Source organism: Phascolarctos cinereus, unplaced genomic scaffold (genome assembly GCF_003287225.1).
Source record: "Phascolarctos cinereus isolate Bilbo 61053 unplaced genomic scaffold, phaCin_HiC Scaffold_726;HRSCAF=1367, whole genome shotgun sequence".
Lineage (NCBI taxonomy): Eukaryota > Metazoa > Chordata > Mammalia > Diprotodontia > Phascolarctidae > Phascolarctos > Phascolarctos cinereus.
Genome location: NW_027556098.1, coordinates 195,964,902 through 195,982,349, shown reverse-complemented (window position 1 = coordinate 195,982,349; position 17,448 = coordinate 195,964,902). Strand labels below are relative to the sequence as shown.

General features: G+C 34.6%; 1 protein-coding gene across 1 annotated transcript in view; it reads left to right on the top strand.

Moving 5' to 3' along the window:
• The window catches only part of COL3A1 (collagen type III alpha 1 chain), a 64,523-nt gene that overhangs the window by 35,212 nt on the left and 11,863 nt on the right, over positions 1 to 17,448 (top strand). The window contains exons 16-39 of the mRNA XM_020993557.2: positions 294 to 392; positions 1,653 to 1,697; positions 1,825 to 1,923; positions 3,456 to 3,509; positions 3,622 to 3,729; positions 4,541 to 4,594; positions 5,842 to 5,940; positions 7,488 to 7,541; positions 7,829 to 7,927; positions 8,011 to 8,064; positions 8,177 to 8,230; positions 10,077 to 10,130; positions 10,629 to 10,682; positions 11,171 to 11,215; positions 11,722 to 11,820; positions 11,907 to 12,014; positions 12,351 to 12,404; positions 13,348 to 13,401; positions 13,487 to 13,540; positions 14,682 to 14,735; positions 15,474 to 15,581; positions 15,745 to 15,798; positions 16,480 to 16,533; positions 16,782 to 16,943. Of these exons, the coding sequence (XP_020849216.1) occupies positions 294 to 392; positions 1,653 to 1,697; positions 1,825 to 1,923; positions 3,456 to 3,509; positions 3,622 to 3,729; positions 4,541 to 4,594; positions 5,842 to 5,940; positions 7,488 to 7,541; positions 7,829 to 7,927; positions 8,011 to 8,064; positions 8,177 to 8,230; positions 10,077 to 10,130; positions 10,629 to 10,682; positions 11,171 to 11,215; positions 11,722 to 11,820; positions 11,907 to 12,014; positions 12,351 to 12,404; positions 13,348 to 13,401; positions 13,487 to 13,540; positions 14,682 to 14,735; positions 15,474 to 15,581; positions 15,745 to 15,798; positions 16,480 to 16,533; positions 16,782 to 16,943 (1,773 nt within the window). The remainder of the gene's footprint in view (positions 1 to 293; positions 393 to 1,652; positions 1,698 to 1,824; positions 1,924 to 3,455; positions 3,510 to 3,621; positions 3,730 to 4,540; positions 4,595 to 5,841; positions 5,941 to 7,487; positions 7,542 to 7,828; positions 7,928 to 8,010; positions 8,065 to 8,176; positions 8,231 to 10,076; positions 10,131 to 10,628; positions 10,683 to 11,170; positions 11,216 to 11,721; positions 11,821 to 11,906; positions 12,015 to 12,350; positions 12,405 to 13,347; positions 13,402 to 13,486; positions 13,541 to 14,681; positions 14,736 to 15,473; positions 15,582 to 15,744; positions 15,799 to 16,479; positions 16,534 to 16,781; positions 16,944 to 17,448) is intronic.

Genomic DNA, 17,448 nt, shown 5'->3' with positions numbered 1-17,448 from the left:
CAATGCAGTTCCCCTATTCATTTTATGTGTTAAATATTTAGTGTAGACTTCTATGGAAATTATTTAATTTCCTCTTCTGTAAAAGGAAGGCTTGGATAATTTAGAATGTTTCCGATTCTAACATTGCATGATTCTATCCATCCTATGAACTAGTGATATACCATTTAGTGGGAAAAATAACTTTTATTATGTGTTTAATAAATACTCATTGACTTAACATGAAATAGTTTGTAAATTATTCAGAAATAGCAGTTGGACCTAGTTAATGACACCAGGTATGCTTCTCTTCCTAGGGAGAAAATGGGCCTGCAGGCTCCCCTGGTTCAAATGGCGCCCCTGGACAAAGAGGAGAACCTGGGCCTCAAGGCCATGCTGGTGCTCAAGGTCCTCCAGTAAGTACCATATAATATAGTATAGTTGATGTTTGAATGCATTTTTATCATGGCACAAGAAAGTATATGTTGTACATTTCAAGAAGCTAAAACTGTTATTTTCATGGATATCAGAAAACTATACACACATGGGTGCATATGGGGCTACATTATCATATTATTGCAAGCTACTTTAAGTTATGGCAAACTTGGGCCCCCTCTGGGAAGACTTCATTAATGAAAAATTTAGCTCAAGTATTTCTACGCCATAATATCTGATGATCATACCTATCATCAAAAATGCATGTGACTGCTGATAAAACTGATGGCATTTCAATTTATTTTAATTGATGGGAAACCTATGAACTATATAATTTGGTGTCAAATACAGCACCACTCTTGAGTATAACCCCAAACCAGGTTTTGTATGTAATGTAATTCATGTAATTACATGTAATGTAAAATGCAATTCAGAAATGTTTAATAGAATAAATAAAAATACAGTAGAACATAGTTAATGTTAACATGTGGTTTTCTAAATCAATATGTAGCCTGCAGGAATCCTTGTATAAGGTTTAGTGGTCCTCATTTTAACTTGAGTTTGACATCACTGATTTATATGACTAATGGTAAATGGAAAGTTAGTAATTATGAGGTGAATTTGGTAGTCTATAAAAAATAAATGGACTACTCAGAATGATTTAGATTAAAACTTTACATGATGTTTAAGAATCCAGGTATTTAGAGAATATAAAATCAATATATTGCAATGCAGAGAGGACAACTTTGGCATCAAGAAGACAGTTTGGAAAATTGCCAATGATTAGGCATGACCATGAGAAAATTACTTAATCTCTAAGTGCCCCAGACAGCTCTCTGAGACTAAAGATGAATTGCTTATCTGCATTTGGAAGGAGTTTCTATGTCAGGATTCAGTGCCCTGATAACACTAATGAACAGGTCTAGCATACTTCCCCACCTATATCCTCTAAAAGAGTAAAATCTGTTTTTCTTCTATTATATCCATATAACTATTTTAACCTGGTCCACATTAGTGAATATTTGCTGCAGCTGTAATAACTAATGATTTGAATTAGCTCGGGGAGTGGGAGTGGAATCTATTTATTTCTTTAGAAAAAAAGTATTTTTATGGATAAAAGTATTTTTAAAATAGTTCGTGTAGAAAATTGTTCTTTATTATTAATATTTTTGCTTTTCTTTCCTTCCTTCTTTTCTTCCTTCCTTTCTCTTTCTTTCTTTTGTTCCTTTCTTTTTAATCAGGGTCCTCCTGGAAGCAATGGCAGCCCTGGTGGTAAAGGTGAAATGGTAAGTCTTTTCCCAAATATCACCTACTTTTGCTTAGGGACAAATTTGTTGATGGTGGGATTGGTCAGACATTAAACAAAAAAGACTTCTGAATTGACTAATGTTGGTTTTCTTTGGTCATACGCAGGGTCCTGGTGGCATGCCTGGACCTCCCGGATTAAGTGGGGCCCGGGGTCCTCCAGGAGCTGCAGGTACGCCTGGCACTGCTGGACAGAGAGGTCCTGCGGTAAGTTTGCTTAACTCTTTCTTTAGTTCAGTCTTTTCATTGTGTCTGACTTTTTGTGACCCCTGGACTTTTCTATGAAGTTTTCTTGGCAAATGTACTGGAGTAGATTGCCATTTCCTTCTCCAGTGTATTCCCATTTTGCAGATGAGGAACTGAGGCAAATAAGGGTTAAGTGATTTGCCCAAGGTCACACAATTAGTAAGTGACTGGGGTCACATTTGAACTCAGATCTTCCTGACTCTATGCCCAACGTTCTATCTACCATCCCACTTAGCTGCCCCAACTCTTCTTTACTTCTCAGCAAATTCAGGTTTGATCTCATCATTTAAATTTTTTTTCAAATGAACTCTTTTTGGCCTTGCTCATTTTTCTAGGTTTTAAAGACTAAAACTGATCTAACTAAAAGTGATGAAAGTCCATCATTTCATTTATAGGCACCAGTAATTTCACTGGTAAAGGAAATTCTCTGGATGGCAGGTTGGCTCCTCTAGAACTTACAATATTGAAGAGTTGTTTAAAGTGGTGAGAACTTGAAGTGACTTGCTGAGGGTCACACAGTGAGTTTGTGTTAGAGATAGAGCTTGAATACCTATCTTCCCGGTTCCACAGTCAGCTCTTCCTCCACCACACTGAGCTCCTTAATTTTATTTATATTCCTGGGAAAATGAGATTTTAAGAATTTTGTAAAAAACCAAAAAGTAGAGAAAAAATGGCACTACATTGCATTATTTTGCTTATGGCAAGCTAAACTTATAATAGAAAGCTAAAAACAAATATGAGACAAAGAACCCTGATTTTGTAGAAACAGTATGTTATAGCAGATCCAGAGGATATGTCTTTAAAATCATCTAAATGATGACCAAGGCTTTTCTTCACCTCAGTTTCCTCATATTTAAATTGAGGTAAAAGCTACCTGTAGTACCTACCTCACAGAGTTGTGATGAGGCTCAAAATAATTGATGTATATAAAGTGCTGGAGAACATCAGTTATTAACTTAGGAAATGCTACAATTTTATGTGTAGTTTTCCCCCTAAAATATCCCCTAAAATGTTTAGATATTAAGCTTTATACCATATTCTTTCATATCATTAAAAAAAATCTTCATAATTGTTACAGCTTCCTAAATGGCAACACTGTGGTCAAATTCAAGACTTAATATCAGGCACCATGGTGTGTAGTGAGAAAAACTGGGTTCAGATTCCAGCTGTTACACTTCTAACCTGTATGTCTTTGGTTAGGTCACTTAATCTGCATAGACCTCAGATTCTCAATCTGAGTGATTATTTTCTTTCGTATATGAAATATTCAGGAAGATGATCATATATTAGGAAAGCTTATGTTATGTGTTGTTTCTGCAGTACTAGTGATAAATTTATTGCTTTGTCCTTACTCTAGATGTCCTAGCCAAGGAGGAAGAAATCACAAAAAAAAGAAGAGAATTGTTCAAACAAATCTTCAAATCAAGTCACTACTTTTATTAATTCTCTAGGCCTTTAATTAGTTACTTTTTGTTTGTTTTTTCTTGCTGTAGGGTGAACCTGGTAAAAATGGTGCCAAGGGAGATCCAGGTGCAAGAGGTGAACGTGTAAGTATTTCCCTCAACAAATATGGATATTTCTTTTAAAGAGGTTGCACGTTTTAAGAACTGACTAGCGCTATGAAGTCAAGTCATTTTCTCTTATTGGATCTTTTTTTAGGGTGAAGCTGGTATTCCAGGTCAACCAGGGGCTAAAGGTGAAGATGGCAAAAATGGTAACCCAGGAGAACCAGGTGCAAATGGAATCCCAGGAGCTCCAGGAGAAAGGGTAGGTTCCAGCACACAATCATTTTTTTTAAATGATTGCATTCACTATTATGAAATTATTGATTTTTAGCTCATCGGTGAACTATTAATTTTCCTATGCTGAGTGTCCAACCTTAAACAGGGCTTTGAAGCACAACAGAAGAGTGAAAACACAGGATAATAAACAGGGTTGATTATAAGCATATGGTATGGCATGTATATGGAAATGCCATCAATTCATACATATTTTTTTCTCTTAATTAGGAACCTTACAGAAGCTATTGCAAGACTCCTTACTTTCTATTTAACTAGGTTAAATGATTTATCTGCCCTATACAGGCAGGCATAGATGGATTTTTATATAAATGGAATGAGAGATTTTTCATCTGAGAGTGTACTGTAAAAATAGTCAACCAAACATTTTGAGTCCCTGATGAAGAGGAAATAGTTTGCTTAAGACCAAACCTAGGGACCAAAATCAATACCTTAATAATCTCAGTGGGGAAATTTAATATTGGAGCCTAAATGAAATGAAACATTAAAATGAAGTATCATTCCCAGTCTTTCTTAGTCACTCTTCATTTTCAATGATGCTTCAAAAATAATCTGCTCTGGAGAGAAAATAATATATGCCTTCAATTCTTATGCCAATTGCAGTACAATCTTAGTATATAATTCTCAGGGCTAATGCCTTTCTATAATGTTGTCATTTAGACATGTACAGAAGACAAATGCCAGCATTTATTTACGTCTTAGATTTTGGCTGCGTTTCCACTTCCAATATTTTGGTAACTTTCCCTTTCATATGAAATATTGCCCTTACTACTTTTCAGGGAGCCCCTGGATTCCGAGGTGCTGCAGGAAGCCCTGGCACTCCAGGTGAAAAGGTAGGGGTATATGTGTGTGTGTGTGTGTGTGTGTTGTGTGTGTGTGTGTGTGTGTGTGTGTGTGAGACTCCTTTGTCATTCTATGAGATTCCTAAGAATAATGTTTTTACATACATAGATACACAGTACTAAAAAAGAAATCAATTATATTGGTTTCAATTATATTGAAATAAAGTTGTCAGAATGCTGTTTTAAAAAAAGTTTGTGGACCCCATTTAATAAACCCTGACCTATAGCCCACCTCAGAAAATCAGGAAGGTCTCTCCCTAGCAAGCCTCAGGAAAATGACTCTGTGTACTGATCTATTACCAGGGAATCATACTAAGTGGAAAAAGCAAGGGTGATAAAACAGGCAAAGCCAAAAAGAAAAAAAGAAAAGAAAAAGAAATTTCCTCAGATCTTCTGTAATTCTGTTCTACTGACTTAATAATGATGACCACCAAGTACAAGATTACTGCTAAGGATATTTCCAATTTCCTTCAATACCTCTTATACCTAGGCCGTATTTTCCTAATTGATGAGGAGGTCAGTTATGATAGAATCAAAAGCCTAAGGGTGATGGGCACTACCATCCTTCTAGTGATTCCATTTCCCAAACTCAAAATCATCCTCAACTCTTAACTCTACCTCTTCCCAAACCAATAAATTGTCAAGTTTCATCAATTCTACCTTCTTAGCAACTCTGAAATCCTTTCCCTTCAGCATGTATTTAGTACCTATTATTCTCATCAACCTATACAAGGCACTGGAGACACAAAAAGTGTAAAATATCTCATTGTCTGCCCTCACAAAGAGATTGAATAATTTATGAGATCATCATGTTTTCTTAGAAAAACAGGGGTGATTCCTTTACAACTTCCCACAGAGAGTGTTCAAATCCAACTGGACCACTGCATTAAATGTTGCTCTTGTGGGTCATTGGTTAAACTTGGGAATCTTCCTGTTAAATAGAGATTTAGTTGCCTTAGTGTTTGTGGTAATGAAGCAGGACTTTGTGTCCTTTAAAAAAGGTTCACTACCCTAGTAAATGTGAATCATTTCTGTAGGATAGCATTGCCAATTTTGCAATGTAAGTTAATAAATACATTCTTGCAAGAAATTTTTGTACAGCAACTTCATGAACTTACCCATGGCTTATAGGAAAATGAGCATATTTCCAGCATATTTTAAATATTGATGACTTGGGAGTCAATCTTTGTTACTAATTTTATTTATTTATCTTAATCTCATGCTATTTAATCAATAAGGGGCCTGCTGGTGAGCGTGGTGGTCCAGGTCCTCCAGGCCCTAGAGGACCCTCTGGTGAAGCTGGACGTGATGGGAATCCTGGAAATCCAGGACAAAGGGTAGGGTGAAAAGTTTTATTTGAATGTGGATGTAATGAAGACATTTGTAGAAAACTGAAATGTTCAACCAAAGCAGGCCTTTTTAAAGTTCAAGAAACCTGGAAATTTTAAAACTATGTTTTTAAATGAGAATTTGCCAAACTTATTACTTCCAGGTTGACACAACCTCTGAATTCTGGAGGTGCAATCAGCTACTGTGGGCATCACAATACACTTAAAAGTTAACTAAAGTATGTTTCTATGCTCACTTCAACCACTCAAGCATAATTGTGCTCTCATCATTCATTCCTCTGTTACAAAATACAAAGCAGGAGTCTATAGTTAGGATTTCTGTTCACGAATCAAACATGAAACTAGTTATATGACCTTAGGAAGGGCATTCGAATTCTATCTCAAATTTCTCATATTGGACTAATTAATCACATTTATTCCAAAGGTGATATAAGAGGATAGGATTTTTCATCATATTTTATTTTTTCAATTAACAAGCATTTATCTTCTTTCTTACTCCTCCAATTAAAAAAAAAAGATAGAAAAAGTGATTGTAACAATTATACTCAGTCAAGAAAAACAGGTTCCCACATTCTCCCATCCAAAAACGTATGTCTTATTCTGCATCTTGAATCCATCACTTGTCTCTCAGAAGATGCAGAGTTCCCCATCAGTCCTCTTGAATCATGGCTGGTTATTTTATGTCTCAGAGATCTCGAGTCATTCAAATTTTTTTGTCTTACAGTATTATTGTTGTATAAACTATTATACTGGCTTGTCACTTCCTTCACTGTGAATCAGTTCATATAGGTCTTTCCAAGTTTTTCTGAATATATCCCTTTTGGAAATGATCTTTTTCAAAGCACTACAACAGTATGCTGTGATTGTTGTGTTGTAGTGGTAATGTTTACCCCAGTTCTTTGAGATACAGTGGGTCAGTGAAAGATTTTTCAGCAGATTTGCTATTACAATTACAGTAAACTTTCAAGATCTCTTTAAGAAACTGTGACACATTTGATAGCAAACAAAGGGCAATAGTTTCTCCAGGGATTGTCCTATCCTGACAGCTGGAGGTAACATTGCTCCTTACCTAACTTATATCTCCATTTTTGTCTATCTAGAAACATTAGTTTTCTAATATGGAAAAAAGAAAAATAAAACCAAATATATGTAGTGAGTCTAATTTCCAAGCTCATGTGTGAATAAAGAGGAATTAAGTAATTTTCCCTGGAGATTTTCAAAAACAGGATCACTCTCTATCTCTCTAGGAGGATTTAAATGAAATCCTGTCTAGACTCTGCCAAATTCTTTTTGGGGTTGAATTAGATGACATCTAAATTTTCATCTAATAAGTCTTCCTAGAAAACAGTCATCAACATAATTATGTATAGCTCTGTCATCAATATGCACTGTATAGACATATAAAATATGTGTATGAATATTGAGTTCACTACAAATACCTGTCATGGTTAACATATGACCATTCATGCTTGAATGCTGTACTTTAGAAACTGGTGTTTGGCAATCATGTAATTTACCGATCTCATCAAATTCAGGGTTTACCAGGAAGTCCAGGAGGCCCAGGCTCTGATGGCAAACCAGGCCCACCAGTATGTATATTTCATAAATCTCATTCTATACCCTTAGTGCCTGAAATGTGTTATGTCTATATGTGAATATATATATTAGAGTGCAGCCAAAGTGTGCATTTGTTTGTACTAACTCATAATGAGTTTAGTGACCATTGATATGAAAATAATCACTGTGACCAAAGAAATAGAAACCTAGAAACATTGCTTAATTCTTTCTATAGTTAAGCACCTAATAACCCTATTATCATAACCCCTGTTTTTACTTTGTTCTCCAGATATTCACCTTTTTTTACTTCTGTCATTAGGGCAGTCAAGGAGAATCTGGTCGAGCTGGTCCCCCTGGTCCGTCTGGTCCCCGAGGTCAACCAGGAGTCATGGGTTTCCCTGGTCCTAAAGGCAATGATGTGAGTCAGTTATCTGACTGGCACTTTTATCATAGGATTGAAAGCAGTTAATCAGTAAAGACTGACCTCTTCTTCTTCTTTAGGGTCCACCTGGAAAGAATGGAGAACGAGGTAACCCCGGAGGTCCTGGTCCCCAAGTATGTTGAATTTATCATATTTAACTGTATTTATATAATCATATACTTTTTTGTTCTCTAACAAGTTCTACCAGTTAGATCTGCCATTCTAATCATCTCCTTTATTTCACAGGGTATTGCTGGAAAGAATGGTGAGGCTGGACCTCCAGGTCCTCCAGGATCTGCTGTAAGTTTATTTATATATCTAAAAAGGGGAAGGAGAATTTGCTAAAAGGGACTCAATAGCCTTCATTATTATTATCTTGTGATAAGAAAATCTAGGAATCATATAAACTCTAACACTTTATGAAATCTAGGAATCATATAAATTAATACTTTACAACTATAGTTATACAAAACAATTTTGAAATTTGTATATTAAATAAATATCATTAATAAAATGTCAGTTTCATTAACAAAGTTGAATAAATAACTAGTATGTGTCCTCATATCCCATAAAATGCATGTGTCTCTCTAACTCTATTATATACATATTAAATATGTGTTCAGAGAGATGGAGACAGAGTTTGGGCCTATGCTTTAATTAGGGGGAGAAATTCTTTATCCAAAATCTACTTCCATTGATGCATATAATCTAACATTTATAAGCTTAGTGAATTGCTAAGACCACTCAGAAGTTAAGTGATTGGCTCTGATCATGTATGCCTTGGAGTATGCATTGGAAGCAGGCCTTGAATCCAGGTCTTCATGACTCTAAGGCTGTGCCTCTATCCACTACTCCATGCTGCCTCTCCAAATACAAAATGAGCATACTCAATAGGATATACTGTGGCCTCCCCTTTGGCGGTCACTAATTAATAGATGTTGCCATTTAATTGAATATAAATGGACAGTATGACTAATTTCACCTATTAAATGTTACATAATTCTTCCTTATTATAAGGTTCCTTATTGTAGTCATTACTTTTGGATTCAAATATAAGTAGGTTTGCATAGAAAATATTAGATAATTTCCATTAGTTGTTAATGACTGTACCTCAGGTTTTTCACTCCTCACATTAGGGTACCTCAGGATACCCAGTAAGAAAAATTGGTACAGGAAAAAGTTACATTAAAGGCATCTATACCAATCCCTGGCTTTTTTTAATAACTAAAATCTATTCAAGTACTGCTTTTGGTCAGGAGGAGAAAGAGAAAGAACAATGCAAAGTTAGAAACACGGAAATCTCATATTTCATCTTTTCACCCAGCACTTAGTCCAGTGCTTGGAGCATAGTAAGCTATAAAATGCTTACTCACTGACAATATAGTTGGATCACAATTGCAGACATTTCTGTTGTGCTTTAAAACCTTTTCTTTTTTGGAGGGAGGGAGGTGGTAAAATAAGCCAGTTAATGGAATCAAATGATCATAGTCCAGAATAGCAACAACAAGGATTTATTAAATGCCAGAAGTATGCCAAACACTTGGGATGCAAAGGAGGACAAAATCATCATCTCCGCTTTCCAGATTATGTTCTAATGCTTATGATGATTAGATTCCATATACCAGGTGGCTAAAGTATCCTGAAATTATACACTATCTCTTTATCATATTAAATGAATTAATTATGGCATGATATAGATTATTTATCATTTTTACATGTAATTAAGGAAAGAGAATAATGATAATATTTAGGTTGTGATATTGAAGGGGAAAAGTCATTTTGTTTTTATTAGCCTCATTGAGGGAGTGGACTGGGTCATCTGTAAAATCCCTTACAACCCTAAAAGTCCTATGAGTAGAAATCATGGAGGAAATATTAACAATTATTTAATTAATCTATACTCTCCCATATACTAACTGCATGATTTGGGTCATTTAAAATCTCTGAGGTTACAGAGTTGAAAATCACACAGTTGATGCATTGTTCTTTTAGTATCAAAGTGGAACTGTGAAATAATTTTTACAGCTTGAATACATTTTATTTAAAGGAAAGCTTACACTTGTGTCAATGATGCTATATCACTAAAGTAAACTAAAGATCAGACAATTCATTCTGAGTCATAGAGGAGCTAATTTTTTCTTCACAGGGTCCACCTGGTGAAAGAGGAGAACCTGGAGCAGCTGGACCACAGGGCTTCCAAGTATGTACCTTTTACTTATTTGTCCTTGGACATCTGTTTCTAGGAGACTATGTGCTATTTCCTTCATGCTGTGCTTGCTTGAGTTCATTAAAAATGGACTATACTATTAGTTGTTACAGCATGATTATATATGATAAAATAGCAAGTAATATTATGGAAAATATTTATATTTACATGTATATAATGTGCATAAATATATTATGAGTAATTATATTTTTCTAGAAATCATACATGAACAATAGTAATCATGTATCTGATCAATGTTTTAATAATTTTTAAGAAGCAAAATAACTGACTGAATTTGCTAGATGAAGAAATATCTTAATTTCCATTTGTGAATATCCTGGCACAGATTTCTTTTCCTAAAATAATGATCATTGCCATTATTTTGTTGAGTTGGTATCAGCAAATTTTAATATCTGAAAAATAGCTTGTAGTACTAGGACAATTTTTAAAAATATAAATGTAAAGAATTATCACAACTATCATTCTTTTTAGGGCTTGCCTGGGGCTAATGGCCCTCCTGGAGAAAACGGAAAGCCTGGTGATGCTGTAAGTGGCATTTCCTTTTCTAAAAGCAATGAGCATAAGAAAATTGTTTCATTAGTTCTTCAGTAATACATGTTGTAGGTTTAAAATTCAATTTTGAATTTTTGTGGTGTAATAAAAGATGAAAAACCAATGGATTAAAATAAATGGAAAACATTTCTACATGATAGTAATTAAGAATTTGAGTGAAAAGAAGAAATAGGGAAAGGAAGAAAAACTAAATTCCTACAATCAGATTTTAGTAAAATGTATCATTCCTGCTCATCTCATTTAAGTATATATTTTGGGAAGACTTTATAACACAGCTGACTAAAATAGGAATTCTGATATCCCATGGATCAGAAGTCATACTTACACAAATCCAAAATCTGATGTCACATAATCTATAAGGTGGATGTTTATTAAATCCCTCAAAACTTACATTATTAATGGGCTATATTGGTTAACCTGTTCTTGAAGAGAGAGGTAAATGTTGTTTTCTTTTTAACTAGGGTCCAAAAGGTGAAGCTGGTGCACCTGGAACTCCAGGAGGCAAGGTAAATACTTTAACTTATTAAAGATAAGTTAAACTGAACCGAGCAGTGAAAATTTGTTTTCAGGAACATGAATAGAAATTTGCTAATTTGCTAGAAAACAGTAGAAACAACATGACAAATGATTTCTTTAATGTTCATACTTTTAAGTAATATAAACATAGTCCTGCTATGTTACATTTGTTTAGCAGGAAAATAAATTTCCAGCCCCCCCCCAAAAAAAGTACTATTAAACATATGTTGGGCTCTATATCATGGAATCAGCTGATTGGGTTCCATTCGTTATTTAAAATTTTTGGGCTGTCTGTCTAGTTTCTGTACAGTTGCCCAACTTAGCTATGGAGTGGACAGAACTGGTCTTGGTCATTAAGACTGTAGAAGAACGTTAATGCAACGTTCCTCTTTAAAGGAATACAACTTAACAGTTACCTTTTTAAAGTCCTCTAAGTGTTTATTATTATCATTATCAAATGAGTTTTACCTTAAAAATGACACAAATCATCTTATAGGGTGATGCTGGTCCACCTGGTGAACGTGGTGCTCCAGGAACCCCAGGAACCCCAGGAGCAAGAGGTGGAGCTGGTCCCCCTGGTCCTGAAGGTGGAAAAGTAAGAAGCCAACTTTCATAGTTCCCTAACAGCATTTCAATAAATGTATTGCACACTATTTAATTGATTTGTGGTTCTGTCATTAGGGTCCTGCTGGTCCACCTGGTCCTCCTGGCAACTCAGGACCACCTGGTCTACAGGGTATGCCTGGAGAAAGAGGAGGTGTTGGGCTTCCAGGAACCAAAGGTGACAAGGTATCCACTTCTTTTCTTTTATTCATTTATTGACAGGACTTTCTTGGGAAAAAGGAAAGTGACCACACATCACACACATACATGCATAATCCATATATATAGCCATATGTGTGTATGTGTATGTGTACCTTGTTAAATTTGAATTACATTTGCATGCTTAACCAATAGCAATACCAGAAAAAATCTTAGAAAATCAGTAGAGGAAAAAAAATTAGGAACAAAAAAGGAGGGGCCAATAAATTAAGAAATGTTAAAATGTATCAATTTGATATTACAATTGGATTATTATCATTTTGAATTTATACATAATAATTCTTTGGGGCTCATGTTTGATAGGGTGAACCAGGTGGCAAAGGAGGTGATGGACCCCCTGGGAAAGATGGCTCAAGAGTGAGTATTAAATACTTGACCCAGGTACAATGGAAGTAAAATAGATTTTATCAATATGGACTACTGAATTACCCACATGATAATTTTATTTTTTATTCCAAATATCATAATGTTTAAATGTTAAGCAATTGAATCAGGGGACACACCCTCACTCCACTTTTATAAATCTAAATAATAGTTAAGAAAACCAAATTAATTACTGTCTTGACATACAGCTATATTAGCCCCCCCCCATGTACTTTCTCATGTACACTACATAACTCAAGAATGGTCAAGTTAAAATGTAAACATAATGATTTCTTTCAGTGCATATTAAAATTTAAGATAAAAATCTTGTTCATTTAAAGGAAATTACAATTAAAACCCTGAGATCACAGGGTTTTGAACTTAATTATTTTCCAATAGCTTATTTAGCTTTTGCAGAATTTTTGATAATAACCCTGGGAATTGGACTATAAAATAGAAGTTGTTTAATATGCAAAAACCTAAGCATTGATCTATAGATGTTTCTGACAGATCAAAATAATGTCTTTCAAATTTAGAGGGTCAAATTATAAAAATCTTCAAATTATAAAAATTTATAATGAATATACTCTTGAAATTTGTAACAAATGATTTTTTTTTACTATATGGAAGAGACCATGATCAACTGTACTATGTTTTTCTTTATAATCCTTCAAATAAAGAAAAAATTTGAGCAGTTGCACAGAACACATTTAGCAGTCATCATTCAATAATGACAGAATCTAATATTTTCTGTATTTATAATTAGATTTCTTCATGCCCCTCATTTGTTCAAGTAAATTAAATAGGCATATATTAAGCACTATACCAGGCCCAAATAAACATAAAATTTATATCAATCATTGCCCTTGCCCTCATGGAACTTTTTGCCTCCTTTTAATAAAGTTCAATATCGAAATGCTTTTCCTGTTTTCTTTAGGGTCCAGCAGGTCCCATTGGACCACCTGGTCCAGCTGGTCAGCCTGGAGATAAGGTAACAAATAGTTCAGACACACAAAAACAAATTCTAATATTTTACATTGAAGCCACTGATAACTATGGCATTCTTTTGTTTTCAGGGTGAAAGTGGTCCAGCGGGGGCTCCAGGTCTTGCTGGTCCTCGTGGTGGGCCTGTAAGTTCTACTAAGTATTTATTGATATACCCTTCATGTTTTTATCAATGTTTACAATTCAGAAACTTAAGTCATAAGGAAATCAGCAAAGAAAAAAAAAATAACAGCTAAGAAGGAGTGGCCAACAGACTAAGAAACATTCAACCCAGTTCTGATTTTCTATTTCTGTAGAGTGGAATAATTGAACATGTACCATTTCCCAAGATGTCAATTCCAGAAGCATTCACTTGCAATTTTTTCAGATACAGTAATGATCCTCTAATTCTGTGCCATTACCATGTGTCCTTTGAAGGGCTTGGAAATGGGATACAAATCAGATAAGAAATCGATTTTTAGCTATAGGGATAGCAGTCTACCTAGAAGTTCACTTTTAGAGAAGTCTCATTTTTCCTTGGAATATATAGTCAGATCTCTTTTTATCAAAATGCTTGGGAAATATATATTCTAAGAATGCAAGAGAAATGTTCAATTATTATGTCTAAAGTCCATATAATAGACTTTTAGAATTTTTCCCCCTTTCATGACTAGGTAAACATTTTCCTCTACATAAGGAAATGGTCTTAGATGCAATTTTAGAAAGCAAATGAATTGGATGAAAAAGATGGAGATATCATTTGCTATATGCCATAACTTTCAAATAGCAATATAAATTCTCCAAATGAGAATTTCTTCAAACCCAGTTAGCATAGTCTATTTTTTTTTTGTTTACAAAAACTAGGTGATCTCTCTAAGGCCCCTCTAATTCTAAATTTGATTCTATAGTTGATTCTATACTCTTAATTGGTCCAGCTATAAAATATTCAATTGTATTCTAAATCACAAATTATTGGAAGTTATATCAATAAAAAGACTTAAAACCTGCAAATGACAAAAATCAGAATTAGTATTAATTCATGAAATGTGATGATAAATGAAAAGAAAAAATAAGAAAGCTAATTCTGCCCAAAATGTTTATCAAGTTAAGGAAAGTCATACCTGAGAGTGTCAAAGACAGAACTTTTCCTGTGAAATAAAATTATTGCATATTCTATACTACATTTTCTGTCTGAAGAAGTAGAAGATATTATCTTAAGAAAAAAAGTTTGGCCTTTTATGAATGGAATATTTTTGTTGCGTCAAACAATTATATTTTATGTTACAGGGTGAAAGAGGTGAACATGGACCCCCTGGGCCTGCTGGCTTCCCTGGTGCTCCTGTAAGTGTAAAAGTATATTGCTAACTCTTTTCCATAGACTGGACAGCTTATTTTCTGAGAAATATTGGTTCTAGATTAGTAGTTAGGGAATGGATTCTATTTACTAGCTACGAGAACTTGAGAGTTATTTAAATCTTCTCTGTTGCCTCATCTGTAAAATAAAGGAGTTAGAATGAATGATCTCTAAGGTACATAACAACTCTAATATTCAATAATTTTAACACTGATTGCTGATAGCTAGTTCATTTCATCATACTGAATTGTTCTATAGTTCAATAACTTCATCTATAAAATTGGGATAATAACAACTGCCCCACCTGCCTCACAAAGTAATTGTGAGAATACCTCAGAAAATATAGGTGAAACACTCCAAAAACATATTGTATGCCTATATAAAGGTTTTAAAATATAAAACAAAAAGTCTACTCCTATTCCATACCTTTTTATAATGAATAGAATAATGCATATTTTTTAAATTGTGCAACTATTGTTTTCATTCCCATTATTCTATGGAGGGATTGTTTTATCCAATAAAATTAGCAGTCCAGTTTGTTCCATTTCGTTATCTCCTGTCATGGAAAAGTAGGGTTTTCTTTGTTTGATTTTATCCTGACAAAGTCCAGGAAGAAGATTTTTCTTCCTATTTCACTGAGTATATATACTTAGGAGAATTAAGATAATTTAATCCATATGTGCATTTTGACATGTGAATTTATGGTTTGCTGTTTTGGGATGTAGGGCCAAAATGGTGAACCTGGTGCTAAAGGAGACAGAGGTGCTCCAGGAGAAAAAGGTGAAGGAGGTCCCCCAGGTCTGGCAGGGCCCCAAGGAGGCCCCGGCCCAGCTGTAAGTATTCCTTTTTCCTTTCCCTAGTCTTTTAAAACAAAGAATGCATGTCAATAGAAATTTATAATTTTACTATGAAATAGCATATTTTAAAATGTTAAACATAATTTTTTTCAAACTATAGTTGAAGGCAAGGCTTAATAATGATTTTCATTTCACATAGGGTCCACCAGGTCCCCAGGGAGTCAAAGGTGATCGTGGCAATCCTGGTGGTCCTGTGAGTATTTTTCTCTTTTATTCTATTTCTGCTCTATGTAACTTCCATTACAATTCATTGATTAGCACTGGTTAGCACAGAAGCAAATGTAAAAGCTAACTAATGCTGCATGGCATCTTTAGTTAGCCATGGTTGTCTTGTAGCCACTAGTAACAGAGCAAAAGAGTTAGAAGATCTGGGTTCTTCCTCTGCTTCTGCCATTCATATGATGGCGAAGCACTTGATTTCTCAATTTTTCTGTCTTTGAGAAAGGGGTAATAGAAATTAGTCCACAAGATTTCATGTGAAATCTTTACTGTATTATAAGTACTTAAAATAAATACTTTGTGAATCCTACCCCTGCACAAAATTGATTGTTCCCATACAGAAACCATTAATCCTCGAAAGATACAGGTGAAGGATTGCAAAGTATCTCCCTAAGCAGGGTAGCATATGTATTGTAAAATCACAAAAAAAAAAAGTTCCCATGTAATTAATCATATTTATAAGTGACCGAGAATGACACAAAGATATTTTGAAAGATTCTGTTGCCTAGGAAGTTAGGTCCCATTATCAGGATCCTAGCCGTCTATATCATACACTCTAGACAGTTTGGGTTTTGGGTTTTTTGTTTTGTTTTGTTTTGTTTTGCTTACTAGAACAAGTATTTCAAGGGTAATCAAAATGATTATAATTTCCCAGGGTACTGCTGGTTTTCCTGGTGCTCGTGGTCTTCCTGGTCCTCCTGGAAATAATGTAAGTTGTATCTGGATGTTTTCATGCCACTTATTCTGGTAGGAGCAACACCAGTACTGATCTAGTGACCTAAACACAACTTCCTCACAAACAAGGAAGGACAAGAATAGCTTTTTTTTTCCTTTTTTTACTACTACAGTCTATTTGTTTTAACTTTTACTTTATTAAGGAGAGAAAGGAAGCAAGATTGCAGTTTTTTTTTTTATAATGCTCAATTATAAGTATCTATTTTTAACTTTTCTCCAAAGGGTAACCCAGGTCCTCCTGGCAGCAATGGTGCTCCAGGCAAGGATGGACCCCCTGGACCAGCTGGTGGTAGTGGTTCTCCTGGAAGTCCAGGAAGTCCGGGTCCAAAAGGTGAAGCTGGACCACCAGGTGAAAAGGGACCCTCTGGCCCACCAGGAACGCCAGTGAGTAACTACATTTTATTAGTCACTTATTATTATTATTATTATTATTATTATTATTATTATTATTATTATTTGTTTTGTTGTTGTCATTGTTATTGTGGTTTGTCCTTGTTCTCAAAGAGGACAGTGAGATCAGGAAGGTGATGCTGTGACTTGTAAATGAATTGGATTTAAGTGAGGGAGGGCTGCGCAAAGTCACCAGCCTCACTTTCTCCTCTGGAGCCATTCTCACTTATTATATGAGACCTTGGAATCACATATCCAAAATTTTTAAAATCCTTAATCAATTTAATCTTTCCAATTTCTTCTCTTTCAACTCCATTATATTTTTAATAATGATTTCAACTACTCAAATTTGCCCTTCAATTATATATTTTGAAATTTCATCCCTCTACTACTTTATTTAGAACTTTTTTATTTATATGTACTTAGGAAGAGAATTATAGTTTTACATAGTAAGTAGAATTAAGTGACTTCAAATTTTCAGATTAACAAAACTCAACTT